At 40.8% G+C, this 15,705-nt stretch overlaps 1 protein-coding gene across 1 annotated transcript in view; it reads left to right on the forward strand.

Annotated features, from left to right (window-relative positions):
* Positions 1-15,705, forward strand: part of IPMK (inositol polyphosphate multikinase) — a 43,745-nt gene that overhangs the window by 2,482 nt on the left and 25,558 nt on the right. Inside the window, exon 2 of the mRNA XM_049810406.1 lies at positions 2,736-2,821. Within this exon, the coding sequence (XP_049666363.1) occupies positions 2,736-2,821 (86 nt within the window). The remainder of the gene's footprint in view (positions 1-2,735; positions 2,822-15,705) is intronic.

Here is a 15,705-nt window from a genome sequence, read left to right on the forward strand (position 1 = left end):
CTGCTGTCCTCTGCGCTCGACTTCCCTTCTGTCCCCACGTACAAACGCGCAGAGGACTTGAAAGTATCCAAAGTACTTCTAAACTATTTTTTTTTTTTTTTTGGTTAAAGTATGCCTTAAAATTTCTTTGCCATAGGGTTCCCACCCTCCTGAATAACCTTTCCATTTTCCTTTTGCTCCCTGTGACTGTTACCCCTTTGCAAAGAAAGGGCTCTAGCAGTCACCCTGCATGCACGCATAGACCCTCAGCTTCTGGGCATTATGATTGACCTTCTGTTGAATGCTGTGTTCAGTAGTGCTTCACCCAGAACAGAGTAAATCGTGTGTAGTAAGGTAACCACCTTGGGTTGAGGCTTAATTCCATAGGCAGGTGGACAGAGACAGGAGCTGAGGGGATACACCACCTTATAGAGCCTCCCGCACTTGGCTGTGGTTTGGTGACTGTACCTGCAAAGTGCTGGAGGTCCCCAAACCATTAGTGGGATTCTGTAGCTAAAAGAGCTGTTCTCTTGTGACTCTGACTTGCTCAGTCATGCAAATCACACAACTTCTAACTCTGGCTACTGTTTCCCCAATGCAAAGGTTAAGGTGGCACACACGTACTGGTCAGTCCTTATTAGATACCCTCAAAGGACAGAGGATCTTTTCTAAAGTTTGGTGTGTTTGTGCAGAACAGGTTTTGTCTATAGTTCAGTGAAGCATGTGGATTCAATATGATTTTTTTTTTCTTGTTTAGAAAAGTGCGTACGTCTGTATTGGTTATTTTTGCAGTAGATTTGAGTTTTAGAATGCTAGCAAGCTTTGCATGCAGGGTCATAGAGAAATGTTTGTGAGATTACAGAATATTAATTTTGGTATAGTTCTGCTGCTTCTTCAGAAACGTTAAATAGCTTATTGTTATATTAAACAATACTACTCCCTATCTGTGCTGAAAAACCCCAGGAACCCTAGAACAAAACCATGACCAACATTCGTATGTTGGTATGATCTGCAGGTGGTGGTAGCTCTGGTTGTTGTAGACCAGAGGGAAGGTTATAGTGTTTTCATCTTTGCACTGCATGTTAAAACATAAGTCTTTAGTTTCCAGGCCCACCTCAGTCACAGTTACAGAGTAGGTGCTCTAGTCTGTCAAGAAATCCAGAGGATGAGGGAGCTTTAGATGACATCAGGTTATATTAAACTCTTCAAATAATATGTATCAATCCAACGGTGTATGGGTTCTACTTCCAGGAATACTCGCCTGGTCTTTCTACCTTGTAGATTGTCTATTTGTCTTACCGTCAAAGCCAACATGCAGATTTTGTGGAGTATGTGTTATAAAACCTTTTCTAATGTTGTGATTGTTAGCAATTCACATTCAAAACGTGTGCCATTCAAATACTCTGTGCACTTTGCTATGTGGTTTCCAGTGGTCCCGGGGTAGGGGGTGGTGGCAAGAAGCTATTGTGTCTTGAAAGTGTTGTGGTAGTCTGCTCATGGTTCTGTGGCAATATTTTTTAAGTTCTGGAAAGTGTCCAAAATCCAACTTTCAGCAAGCAAAATGACTTGAGAGCTGTTGTACGCAAATTCTTAAAACCACTCTTTGTCCATTGGCACAGCTAATGAAACTAATGAAACAACTTTTCTAAGTCTGGTGGTTGTTTTAAAGTAGATATCTTAGGTTCTAAAGATTTTGTTTAGTTTCCAAGACTGCACAACAGAGTCCATTGAGAGATGATGCTTTCTAAAAGGTGAAAACACAATTGTTGTTAAAACTGCAAACTTTTTGGGACACAAAGCTCCTGGCTCATTTTACCATGTTTTCTCAAGTGGTAAGCTGAAGATGGAACCTATTTTAGATACAGCTGACTTTTTTCCTTCCCTTCTAAGCGAAACAAATAACTGTCTGAAAAGCTATGAATAAATCCTAGAAGATTTTTTTTTCTGGAAGTGGGTTTTTCTTTTTCCCGTGCAGCTGGTGAAACTTAGAGCATATTTCACAGGGATGCAGTTACTTTTCTCCATTCTTGCCCATATCCATCTCCTGGGTACCCTTAGATATTCAGTTGCATTTCTTATGCAGCTCCTCAGCAGTATTGCTGACTGGACAGTCATGAAGGCTGTTTTGGGAGGACATTTTGGGGTTTTTTTGGTGCAGGCGTGATGAATATGGTTGCCTGGCTGAGGTGAAATTTTGTATTGTAATTATGGGTGATAGAAATAGTAGCATCTGATTAGCATGGTAGTGCTATTGGGATGCTACTTCTAGCAATATAGAAGTGCTTTTTCTCTTTCTATGCCACTAGTATAGAAATACATTCACAGGACATATGTTTCTATTTTTAGGTACAAAATCTTTTAACTTCTTGGCATTGTTGGAAAAACAACTTATTAGTTATTTAAAAAGGGAGTGTCCATGTAATCTTCCATAGTTGAATGAATGGTTTTTTTGGGTGGAACTTTTAATGTCAAATCCCACTACTGTGTTGGCCTTGAGCAGAATTAGACCCAGGAAACCATCTGATGGCTAGAAAAAGAGGAATGCAAGCAAACCTCTGCTACTGGTTTTGTGTAGGAGCTGCCAATTTTGACTCTACTGTGCATGTACTGAAAGCAGTACGACTTTGCAAATAGGCTGTCCCTGATCCTGTATTTGCTATTTCGGGTGTGTGGGTGTGTGTGCGTGGGTGTGTGTGTGTGAAAATAAAAGCTGTATCTCTTAAAACTAAGCCCTGAAGGAAATGCTTCTCTTCTAGGTATACTGCAGCATCCAGATGGGACTGTCCTGAAGCAGTTGCAGCCACCACCTCGTGGTCCCAGGGAGCAGGAGTTCTACAACAAGGTGAGGGTCCTGCAGCGTGGAGGGATTTGGCTTGCTGCAGGTGAATTGATGGATGTGCTTTTGTAGAAGTACATCCTTATTGTTGCAGTTGGGAAAGTGCGACGTAAATACCTGAGCGGTAGGTCACTGACAGCCCTGTCGTGGTATCTGTGTGCTGTCTAGAACTTACTCCTCTGAATGTCTGTCCTCATGCCGACTTCACTCACAGGATTTAAGCTTGCTTATTTGCTCATGGGACAGTGGGGTTTTCACAGCATCTAAGATTTTATTGGAAAGCCTTGCATTATCTCCATCTATGATTAAAGGGTGGTATGTTTGATCACATCTTTCTCACGTTGCTGAGTGTCTCGGAATTGGTTGCATCTAAATTTAGCATGTCTTACACTTCCATCTAGCCTGGATTATTGCTAGAAGTATTGCTCTGTTCACTGAATTAAAACTGTTCACTGTATTAAACCTCAGCTCCTTTAAAAAATCAATAATAAGTGAAACTCCTCAGTTGTTTTAACTTTAGTTTGTTGTATTTTTCCTATTGCTCATCTTCAGTTTGCTTTACCAGTAACTTTAATAACACAAACCAGGAAAGCTGTTGCTTGTTGTCCTGTGAGGGTAAACTGGTTTTAGAGCCTCTTTCCCTTGCTGACCTACCTGTCCATGACAGTCCATTGCATGTTTTTTCTATATCAGCTTGATATGTCATCTCTTTCCCTCGCTTATTAAGTATGAAGAACTGTAGAAATCTTCATGCAGGAGGAGAGAGGAGTCTTGACACCCTCTTTTAGTTGTGTTCTTTGGTTTGTTTTTCTGTCCTGTCCTGTCCCGTCCGTCGTGCCCCCACAAAGGTCCTTACATATTTTGTGGAAGTGTCTCATATTAGGACAGACTAAGCAACACGTTCTAAGTGAACAATGTGTTTGCATACTAGCATTGCTCCATAATTCTAATGATGGGACTGCTAGACAAAACAGCAGCTCTTGAGTTAGTAGCAACTCAGCAGGAGCCAGTTAAATCTAAATGTAAATATTTTTCTGAGGTTTCTCAGTGACTGTCATTTAGATGAGGTTAAGAAAGATGCAGTCCAGCCTGAGTAGTAGCTCTTCAGTAGAAGGAGAAAGCCTGAACAGACTCCTTTCAGTGCCAGGCTGCTTACTCTTCTGTGAAATCCTGAGGTACAGACAGTAATGTGCTATCGCTGTCTATAGCCAGCGGGTAAGAGGGATAAGCTTGACAATTGCTTAGACATTAACTGTTCACAGCACAGGCTTTATCATTTTGCCTGTTGCTTAGACTCACGTGACAAGCTGTGAGCAAGACTCAGGCAAAATCTTAGAGAAAGAGGTCTGTGTTAGTGCCCTCGTTACTATACCATGTCATAGTGGAGGAAGGTAGCTTCAATTATGTCTTCCAGGGCCTTGCTGGGTCATTTCTGACACTGATTTTTTTTTTTTTGTTTGTTTATAAACCATTTGGGAAAGGGGTTGGGCAATTCTTGAAAAATAACGGAAAAAAGGGGAAGGTGTATACACAATTAGTTGTGCGTGGACTAGAATGCCTTTTTGTGGGAGAAAGGAAGGAGAGCAAATGCATGTATATTATGTAGGTGAAAGTACAGGAGAAAGGTCTGGAGGATTTATTGCTTCTCAATGATTAACTACTATCATGTTTGCTCTCAGGCAAGAACCACGTGATGCAGGATATAGACACCTAGAGCACTACATATGGTTGTTACAAGATGAGGATTACTGCGGATTGCGAGGTTCAGTGTAAGGTACAGTTTCATGTCCAGCTTGAGCTGATACAATAGCTCACTGCTGCCAAGAGGGAAAGGCCTTTCTTCCCATTCTTGCCATTTACCTTGTGCCATGCTGGTGCTTTCTGGGCACTGATGAACTGATTTGACTTATTTAAAAGGTGGCAAAACTTCCTTGCGTTGGTAGTCTTCTGTCACTTCTAGTGATTAAACTGCTAAGCAGAGGGAACAACAGCAAGACTGTCCTGTTTTGGTGACTGAGCTCAAGGCATCTTGTATTCTATAATCAAAGAGATATTATCACCTTGGAGTAGGCTAATATGCATCCAGAGAACGGGGGAAGGAGAATTTTACCTCTTCTTGAAGCAAGGGGTTGTTTACAAGGCAGTCAGGTACAGGAGATGGTGAGAAACAGTGCAGAAATGAAACAAGGGAAAACAAGACTACTGAATCCCAGGCTGTCACTTTGTCAGGACTAGACAGCAAGTCTGTTGATAAGATCAAACCAGAAGGTTACCCATTAGTATAAGTGGATTAATCATGTGGGGTTTTTTGCATTTCTGCATCTATGTATTTCATGCATCTATTCATACACTGTGCATCTATGTAATCATTTTGTCTATAGTGATAGATCAGTTATTGCTTCCTTTGCATGCTACCTTACCCTGGCCTGAATTAAGATTAGTACCCCAGTACCTGGGCCAGAAACAGGGGAGGTTTTTTACTTGTGGGTAAAGCAGACCTCCTCAGCTGAAGTAATTGGGAACCTCTATAGTTTATGGTAGCCAGAAGATGAGCATGTCTCAGTTTCAGCTGCACAAGTCAGCTGGAGAGGAGCTATCACAGATCTGAGGCAGAAGTATCTTCTAATAACCAGCAGTGACCAGGAAGTGGTATTTTCAGCATGCAGTCTATGAGTGCTTGTGAACTGAAGGTTGCAGGGAATCTGTCATGATAGAAGATAATGAGGCAATAAGAGACAAGTTTGTCTGTAACTCTAATATATTTAACCTGATACCAGGTGGATACTATCTTCTATCTGGACAAGACAGTCTTCTCTTCTGAAACTGCTGGATTTGCCTTCGGCTGGGTGTGTAAACATGACAGAAGGCCATAGTCTATGTCAGCGAATCATCAGAACTTTTTTCCCCTTGATGGGTTATTTTCTATTGAGCATGAAGCTGAGTGCTGACTGGTAGAGCCCAAACAAAGGGGCTTCCATTTTGGAATGGAAACTGGAGTGAGACACTGTAGTGCAAAATATTAATCGCAGTCTGAAACCTGCTCAGAAGTGGGTGGCAACTGGAAGTTTTGAAGAATTTCACAGGTCTCTCTCGAAGTGGAAAACGGGAAAATCTCTCAGGTAATTTCTACTTGGACTGCTATTAGGTTACCTTTCAATTTTCCTGATAGTATATTTTCAGTTTAGCAGTTAAAAAAAACCCAGACAACCAACAACCAACCAACCCACCCTCTAAATACACATCATCTTTCTTAAGAGATTATTTTACCAAGTAAACCAAACTTTTATCTCTACGACAGCAATATGTGTCATTCTCTACTGATGGGGAAATGGCTTGCTGATTCTGTGTTACAAAGGAGGGGAAAAATAGAGTATGACAAGATTATCGTGAATACCTGGGAAGTGTTCAAGGCCAGGCTGGATGGGGCTTTGAGCAACCTGGTCTAGTGGGAGGTGTCCTTGCCCATGGCAGGGGGTTTGGAATGAGATGATCTTGAAGGTCCCTTCCAGCCCAACCCATTCTTTGATTCTATGAGAAAATGTAGGAGAACAATGAGCTTTTTGTAGTCATTGTTAATAACTTACTATATATTGATTAACTTATCATTGTAGTGTGACTTTCCAGTGGTAAAGTCCACTTTCTGTTGAGTTCTGTAAATATGAGTAATTATCAAATCAGAATAATAACATTTTAATTTTGTTCCTGCAAACTCCCTTCCTGTACCTGAGGGCATGAACTTCTTGGAAACATAGGCTGTATAACCATGGAGTGTTTTATCAGGTCTTCTGGCACCCTTATCTGGGTAGAAAATTTGGAGTTTTTTTAACCTTGAATAGCTACAAAATACTTTCTTTTCAATAGGTATGAGCAGCAAGAGAATGAAAAAAAAATTGAAGTAAAAGGGTTGTGTTTTTTTAAGGACTATCTACACTGATGATCAGTTGTTTCCATCTCATGGAAATACTCGGTGAGAATGTGTAGGCGGAGACGCTCTAAAGGACTGCTTTTAAAAGGAGTTTCAGGAGGGAGCCGAACACAGAGATGTGGAAACAGAAAAATAGTGTTGTTTGAAAATGCAGTATAATATATTATGTAGTAGTGACCCATTTCCATTAAAGAAAAGAAATTGGTAAAAGGCAGTATGTGTTTATGGTAGGCTGCCTACACATGCATGCTAAAAAAATCCACAAAAGCGGGCTACTACTTGGTGTGTTTTAATATTTGGCTTCAGCCTGCTTTATGCCAGGGCACATTTATACATGCTGAAACAGCCTGATTTAATTCAGCAATGTTGGGAGAGGGAAGGGAAGAAGCCTATCAGCCCTCCTACAGTGAGCTCTTCTGGCAGATGAGTGGGGAACTTCGAGAAAAGCATCCTTTGAAAAGGTTAGTGCAGTCACTGTATGAGGTAAAGCCTCCCTGCTTGGCTGGGTACAGAGCTCTTGTCTCAAACATGCCAGGCTGTACCCAAGAGCACTATGTGCTAGTGTCTTCCTATTAAGAGTATCCTCTTCTGCACAGAGTTTTTCTTAATTTGTCAGGTCAAGAATGTAGCATTGCAGCAACCGCTGTCCTATTGGTGCCCTGAAGAGGGGGAGGAAGCTGGAATGTCAGCCTTTAAATAGGGCAGCTGCTTTTGCAGGCGCAAAAGGATAGAGCTTGGCCTGCAAGTGTTTAAAACTGAGGAAGAGAGAATTTACAATTGTTGAGGTTACCTTTGTGACTACGGTTTCCTACAAGCTGTGTGTTCAGCACTGAGAGATGGAGCGTTTCTTATATTCAACAGAACAAGAGAAGGTTGCTGAACTGTTTTGAAATGGCAGCTCTTTCACTTCTGATTTCCAGCATTCGATTGGTGGGCCGGTAAACCTCTGTTACTGTGTGTACCTGTTCTGAGCATGGCATACTGAAGTTTTAAAGGTTGCTAATGCAGTAGCTAATAAACTGGGATTTTATATTTAACGGATCAATAAATGTTCCTGTTAAACTTTTATTTGAATTGCCCTTCTGCTCTCCCATGGTGACTGTGTGACGCTTGGGGTGTGAGTACCACACCTTCCCCCTCATCCTGCCTGCCAAAAACTGCCCTGAGAATGCTCTTGCAGCATGGACAGCTTCCAGCGCTTACCGTTTGGTTGGGGGTTTTTTGGGTTTTTTTTTTCCTGTTTGCCAGTGGCTGGATGTCAGAATTGTCATAACTGTGTCCTGTGATGTTGTTAAGTGGTGGCTCCAAATAACATACCTGCAATACTATAAGGTTTCCAAAGGCTGTTGCAACGCAAGTCTTACCCAAATTCTCAGACACCCTTGTCCCAGAGTGCAAGGGTAATTTTTGGGGTTGGAATGAAAAGATGGATGGGGCTTCATCCAGTCCCAGCTCAGCTCTGGCAACCTTCTACCTCTGTCCCAATGCTTGGGAACCAAGGAAACTGATTCACCCCACGTAGCGTTGGGAAAAGGTAATTGGGCTAGTCATCTGGCCCTTCTGGATAACAGATCTTCCACCCATTGCCAGTTAATGATGCCTGTGTTAACTGCTGTAGCAGTAGGCTGAAAGTTCAGGGCTCAAGCCCTGCTGACATATAATATGAATGCAAGGAAGCTGTTACCACCGTAGATAATAGAAATTGTTTTTCGCTCTTGTTACATGTCCTGAAAACAAAGCCAGGATGTAAGAGACACAAATAGCTCCAGCATGTAAAAGAGATTTACATTAGGTGAGAGTCAGGCACTTGAAAGCTAGGAAGTAATGGTTTCATGGTTGCCTGCACAATTGTTGTTCTGAACTTTTGTTGGATGCATTGTAATGCAGCTTTCAATAGGGCGATGACCTGCCTTTCTGTTTTCTTTCCCCTAAAGAACTTACTAACTCATTTTATGACCTGACATAAGGCAGAATTAATATAGTTTGTGCAGCTTTTGCTGTCTCTCTTGTAACAGTTAGTCTTTCAGTTTGTGACCAAAGGATAACATGTTAGTGAAGACCCAATTACGTTAATATTCCTGAAGCCATAGTTCCTCGCGCTCCTGTGGTTACAGAGAAGACGTGCAGGAAGTATGCCCATTTGGACCATTATCAATAATCTTCTCATTACTGTTTTATTTATTTCATTATCAATAACCTGCCACTATTCCTATGCTCTGGCTTTTCATTACTGCTTGATAGCTTTCTTCTTTTTTGCGTTGTCTAATTTTAATTAGCATTCAAGCAGCTTCAGGCAGTGCAGAAGACTTCCAGTGACTTCCCTCCCCCTTCATGGCATAAAATCAAGCCAGCAGCCTGAAAGATGTGTTTTGGCCTGGAAGCTTTTTGCATAAAGTTGCAAGAACTGACTCATAAGTCTCAGCCCCCTTTCAGCCTATATAGCACAAATCATGATAAGGCAGCCTGTGTTCTGTAAACTGTTCTCTGCTAGTGACGGAAAAGGAAGGGGATTGGGGAGGCAAAGTATGTCTTGCTTCAGGATGAATTACCCTATTTTGTAAACTCAGTTAACTGGTTTTATAGTCTTGATTCAGATGATTATCCTTGACTGAAAAAGGAGTGGATGATGGCCATCGTGCTGCTATTGTGTACTAAAATATCCTTATCCTGTGATCAAGTCTATGGCTAAAGTTCTGATTTTCAGTCTTGTATGGACAAAGCTTGGAGAAACAGGATGCATGGTTCTATTAACGTCTTATTTTGGGGATGCAATACCTTGCCCAAACCTTTCATTACTACCGCATTCAGAGCTGTAGCTCAATGTCCTGCAAGGTTATCTTTGGCCATGTCTCTTTCTGGTACATCCAGATCTGCTGCGTTTCCAGAAGAGGTAGTGGTACTGGAGTACACAAATTACCTGTTGGCAAACATAGCGAGCACTTTCTGAGACAGTCCATTTCTGCCCTTGGCATCATTCCTCCTGCAGAGAAACCGCCTGGGAGGGATTCTGTTTTGCTGGGGAAATAAGCAAATATTAGTTCCCAAACCAGTGTGTGAAATTGCCTCATGCTCTATACTTTAAACCACGAATCTGGACAGAAGTACTGTAATAAAAGAAGGGACATGCAGTACTCCTCAGCTAATGAGAAGAAAGTGGCTTTTTGACCAAATTGTGAAATGCTGGCAGCTTGTATCCAGATCTTTTTCACATTAGGAGTTGTCTAAGATAGATGAAGGATGAAATCTAGGTCTAAGAATCTGCTGAGTTCCTACTACTGTCCTATAAACACATTTTTTGTACTTCAGATCACTATTAAATGACTGAAAGCCTGCCATATCAAGGCAGTAAGACTTAAAAAGTATGGCAGATTTTTGTCATTCTTGCACTCTGTAGCAAAATCAAGTTTGCAAGGGACGCACTGTGCAGTAGAAGGTTAACCTAGAAGGGTCTTGTGAGCATCTGTTCCCTGTGCACCTTGTATATTGTGTGCCACAGAATGAACCACAACCTGCTTTAATACATCTAAGAAAACCTCATAAAAGGAGACAGTAAAAGGCCATTATTGCAATTTGATGCTATCGGGGAGCTACTGGGTAGATGGAGTTAGTAACAGACTGAGCAGCCTACAGTCCATGCTGTGTAAGCAGGAAAAAAAAAAAAATCCAGTTCTTACCAACCTGATTTTGAGGAATATTCCTTCCTGAGAGTAGATCTGGCTGAAAATAAAGCAAAAATGCATAGTTTTAATGTGCATATCCACAGTATGTTAAATTGGATTAATTATAGTACAGTGCTCCCGCTGTGCTAGAGGGTCATGCAAGTGCTTACTTTTTCAGACTGGATCAAATATTGTTTAAACTTCAATTCAGTTATGAATGTTTCAGAATATGGATAAACTTTAACTAAAGGTATGTTGGTGTTATACAGAAGATACAGTACTCTTGTGCATTTTAAGTTTATTTAAAAGTAAGATGTGGTTGGTCAGCTGCCAGTAGGGGATTGAGGAAAGTGTAGGTTGCCTCCTTGAAAGAAAAGGAAAATAAATTCAGTCTCTGAAAACAAGAATTCCAGTTTCCAGATTTAAAAAAAAAAAAAAAAAAAAAAAAAAAGGCTTGTAATATGAGAATATTGCATAAAGCCGTGTGTATGTGTGGAAAGAGATGTGAATCACCAGTGCATATGGTGGAAAATAGTCTAATGTTTTGGTGTGTTCTTGGTCATCCAGGTACCAAATTAACTATAAGTAAATGAAAAACTCTATTTAATATTATGTTGAATGTCCCACTGTGTATATAACATGCTTGTTAAAATTCCTGTAATATCTAATACTTAGTGAGCAACTTGGTAGCAATTATTTTTCATTCTTTGAGTATTTATTTTTCTCTGTGTGTATTATACAAATATATATGTATCTGTATATTCACATAAATATGTATGTGTGTCACATATATATCTATATATTTTTATACTTACTGACAAAGCAAAACAAATTACTTGGCTCACCATGCCTGAGCGTAACAGAATCCATTTACCCAGATTTTTTTCTCTGCCTTACTGGAGCAGACTCTAATCAAAGGTTTCCTAAGGTTTCTTAGTCATATTATTACTGTTGTTCTTTTTTGGTTTCTCCCCCAACCCTGTGTTCTAGCAGAAGTGTTCTAGCACTGCTTTCCTTTCTTGCCAAGGGTGAGCAAGGAGGTCGTTTGCAGGTTTGGGAAGCAACAGCCAATGTGCTTGTCCAGCAGGCTGGTGAGTGAAGGGAAGATGCGGGCTCATAGCTGATTCTGTAACTCCCAGTTTTGCACAGGCAAACAAGAAGAGCCTGTTACTGGCAGAGGAGCTTTTGATGTAAAAACTGAGACTATAACTCTGACCTAACATTTGCGGGGTAGCCCTTGAAATGATTGTTTTGAACACCTGGCTGCAGGTGGGAGTTGAGTATTCTGGAATAAGGGGTAGGGTATACTAGGAGATGGTAAAATACATAGTTGCTGGTAAAATACAAATAATTTATATGAACAAAATTGTCACAATTAAGTGGAGCACAAACAGGTGTTTTTTAAAGGAAGGTAAAGACTTTTTTTTTTTTTTTCAGGTGTATTAATAGTAAATGTACTTAAATGGCAGTTTAAACGTAGTGCCTTGGCCTGGCACTTAGGCAGTGAGACAACTCAAGGTGCTCAGCAGGCTGTGGGACCAGCTGGATGCTGACACTGCTGCAGGGGAGGGGATGAAAATGTAAATGTGTGTGGGACTGTGGTAACCCTGGCTCGGTTTGACTTAAACGACTGTGAAACTGCACCTTTAGGGTAATGTTGCAGTAAATTCTTTGTGAGGGCTGCCTCTCAAAGGCAGTATTAGGAAAAAAACAACCCATATATGTCTGTCAGGACTTGGTTCCCCTTTCTGTGTCTCTGAAATGTAAAATTAATTTTGCCTATATAACTGCTTCAGGGTTCCTCCCACCCCTTGTTCTCTCTCAGTCCCTAGCTTGACTCTTCAGCTGTGATCAGACAGCTTTCCAGAAACAAAGGGTAATGCTTACTAATGTTCTCAGATGGTGAGACAGCCATACTGGCTTATTTTCCCTTTTGCCCTATTGTTCTGCCATTTCACTTTTCTTTTGGTAATTTCAGTGATAATTTAAACTTGAGCTCTTGAATAGTTGGAGTTGCTTAAAAAAATAATCTTCTAAAGAAGATTTAAGCAGAAAGTTTGTATGAAAATGCCCTGGCTGCTGCCTTTGTTCAACTTGCTTTTTGCATCTTTGAGATGTGTCGAGGTGGTGGTTTATGACCAGGTCCGTGCCTTTCCTTAAAATGCTAAGCAGGGGTTTCAACTTCGTGCGTTTCAGTTACAGAGCTGTCTTTTTGCACAATAATTGTAAAGATAGCTGAGAAAAGTAGTTCTACTATACTTCTTCAAGGGAGGTATGAACTGGCAAAGTGACTTGACTTTTTGCCTTGAAATTTGCTGGATCTCTTTGGCTGCTGGTAGCTTGAGATTTTGCAGTGGGTAACTTCAGGACATGTCACTACAGCTCTGTTGGGTGAATGGTAAGTGTTGTCAAACTGAGAAGGAAGCGTAAGAGTAAGAAAGAATGGGAGAAGTATTTAGTGTGTTAAAATTGAAACCTCCTTATCAGATGACCAGCGGTAGTATGTCTTAACCATTTTTTTTTAGGCTATGTTCTCTTTATTTTGGCCTCTGGTGCAGAGTACCTAATGTGAACTCTGCTCCAGTCTGTTGTGTGTGCACATTGACATAACTGAACCAAAGGAATGTACATTCTAGAGTAGACATCTTGATGTGCAGTTTGCCATGTCCTTTCAGGCTATATTCACCTAAGAGCCTCATAACCTACTTAGGAGGCTGCTTAACAGGTGTTTGTGCTGTTAATGTAAATACAATCACCTACACTTTCCTGGGTATCTTCTTTAAGAGCTTCTTCTTTTTTTTTTTTCTTTTTTCTTTTTTTTAATAAGATGAATCACATTGTGGTGCCTGAGGGATCAGGCTTTGTTGCACATACTGCAAGAAGAAATATCTTTGACGTCAAAGAGCTCTCAAGTTCATTGAAGACTCCAGCTCCTACGCAGTTGGAGCTGAACGTAACATCTGATTATGCTAGCAAGTTGTGGACCTAGGAGAGACTGAAGGGCAAGAGGGAGCTCAGTTCTGTGGCAAGAGATCTGTGACAAAACATGATCTCTAATACTGCAGTTTTCACTAAGAAGGCCCTGATGCCCATTAGCCTGCTCCGTGCTCAGCTGGGTGGCTTGCAGCAATTGCAGGGGTGTGTGGGTAAAGTCAATAATTTAAAACTGCTTTGTTGTTAATCTTTAGTTGCCCAGGAATCTTGTGGGATGAAAGATGAAATGGGAGTTTGCTGTCTTGGGAAGAGGGAAACAGCCCTTTTCTGCTCGTGATGGGGTAGGGTTGGATGCCTGCTTTTGTCTTTCAAAATACTTTGCTGCCTTGCCTCTGTAGTAAGTGGTTATTGGAAAGAAAGAGGGACAGGATGATTTGTCTCTACCCAACTTACCTCTGACTGTTTCAGAGCGACTTGCTGCGTGCAGTGTCTGCAGCTCTTCACTCACGGCTCCACCGTGGTATTTGTTCAGCATTGCTGCTGGTGGCTGTGCGTGACTGCTGACTTTTGGTTTATTCTTCTGTCTGCTGAAGTTTTGAAGCTTTGCCACATCCTCAGAAGTGGGTCAGGGTTTGCTTTGCCTCTTGTAAAGATGATTCCGTGCCTGGGGCTGCAAATCTTGCTAGAGTCAGCCTAAATTTGACTATATAAAACATGTGGAAGTGGATAAAATAAGACCTACTGGTTTTTGGCATTGTTAGAGAACGACTGGTTGATAAACATGACCAAATAAGTATCTCTTTGGGAGATGATTTTCACAGCCTTTATTTTTTGGAAGGTAAGATGGCTAACTCCTTGCTGTAATTTTTTTTCCCTGACTCCTGGGAAAAGGATATGATTATCGGAAATGTGCACCATTCTTATTTGAAAATCCATTTGCATGATCAGATTATGGGAATACATTCTGATTTGTTTTAAGCTTTTTTTGGCCTTTCTGTAGGTATCTTCAGTGAGAGTAATGATTGTGATCTCCTGTGTAGTACGACTATATATTGGATAGTAAAATAAGCAATTCAGTATAATAGCATTTAGTATAACAGCATTCACAAATATTTAACTTTTGGAATTACTGTGGTATCAGATATTTTGAATATAAGCAGAGCTGGCTCAATTCCAGTCATATTTGTGGAGACAAATACTGCGGATGCTTGCAAGTCAAAACATGATGGTACTACTTTGAAAAAGAAGCAAGGGCTATCTGTGTTGTGAAGCCAAGCAGTTATGAATTGCTAAAATCACAGCTGCTGCTTTAATCTCAGTTTTTAGTCCCCTTGTACTTGCCTGGTGTAACTGGGTGATGTAGGAGTCCAGAGGGAAATGCAGTGTGTGCTCAGGTAATTAAAGTCTGTGATATAATGCATACACATTGGGAGACAGAATTAAGGTTGCACTATTATCTGTAAATCTTGCATTTGCTAATTTGAGTGCATGATTTTCTAACTGCTCCCCACCCCTCAAGAACCCCCCAAAAAACCACACTGGAAACAGACCTCTCTGCCTGATGTTGGCAGCTGGTTGTGTATCCTGAGACTCTGCAAACTGGAGTGCTGCTGCCTTCAGGGACAACTTATGATAGCCATCAACAAGAAAAGGTGATGCTTTGGACTGACATGCCTACACTGGCATTTAAAGTTTCCTACTCAAATAGCTTTAAAATAAATGCAAATTTAAAATATGTATTCTTTTAAATCAACTGTCTTACGTACTTCAGAAGATTAGACTACATTTCTGTCAAAGAGGTATTTTTTCATCAGGACAATTGAAGACAGGTCCGTACTGCCAGAACTAGTTTCCTGTCGAAATTTAAACATTTGTTTTACCCTCCCTCTGTCATTTATGTCATTAGCTAGTCTTTAGAAAAACAAAACCCGAATGTCATGCTTCTTTAAATAAGGAGAAGAACATTCCCATTCTCCCAAGCAGCCCCTGTTTGCATTAAAAAACAGATGAAGCTGTTTGGATCAGACTTAGCAAAACAAACAGTGTTCTTCGGATTAAAAACCAATGGATGGTAAATTTGCCTGGGAACTAAAAAGTCGTGAATAACTGGAAATTATGACTTCATGGTGTCTATTAGACTATCTGCGCTGCCACAGGACATATCTGGGGCATATTCTTCCTATGAGTTAGTTGCTGTAATTTGTAATGGTCATGTTGTGAGCCCTCCAAATGTCAGCATCCTGTTTACTTGCTTTTAAGCCCAACAGTTACTACATTTTATGTCTCCAGTTTGTGCTATTGGAAGAATGTAGCCTGTGATACGTAGAATGGATACCTCCCCTGGTGGAGCTGACACTGAATTGTTTTGCAGT

Source organism: Accipiter gentilis, chromosome 9 (assembly GCF_929443795.1).
Source record: "Accipiter gentilis chromosome 9, bAccGen1.1, whole genome shotgun sequence".
NCBI classification, from domain to species: domain Eukaryota; kingdom Metazoa; phylum Chordata; class Aves; order Accipitriformes; family Accipitridae; genus Astur; species Astur gentilis.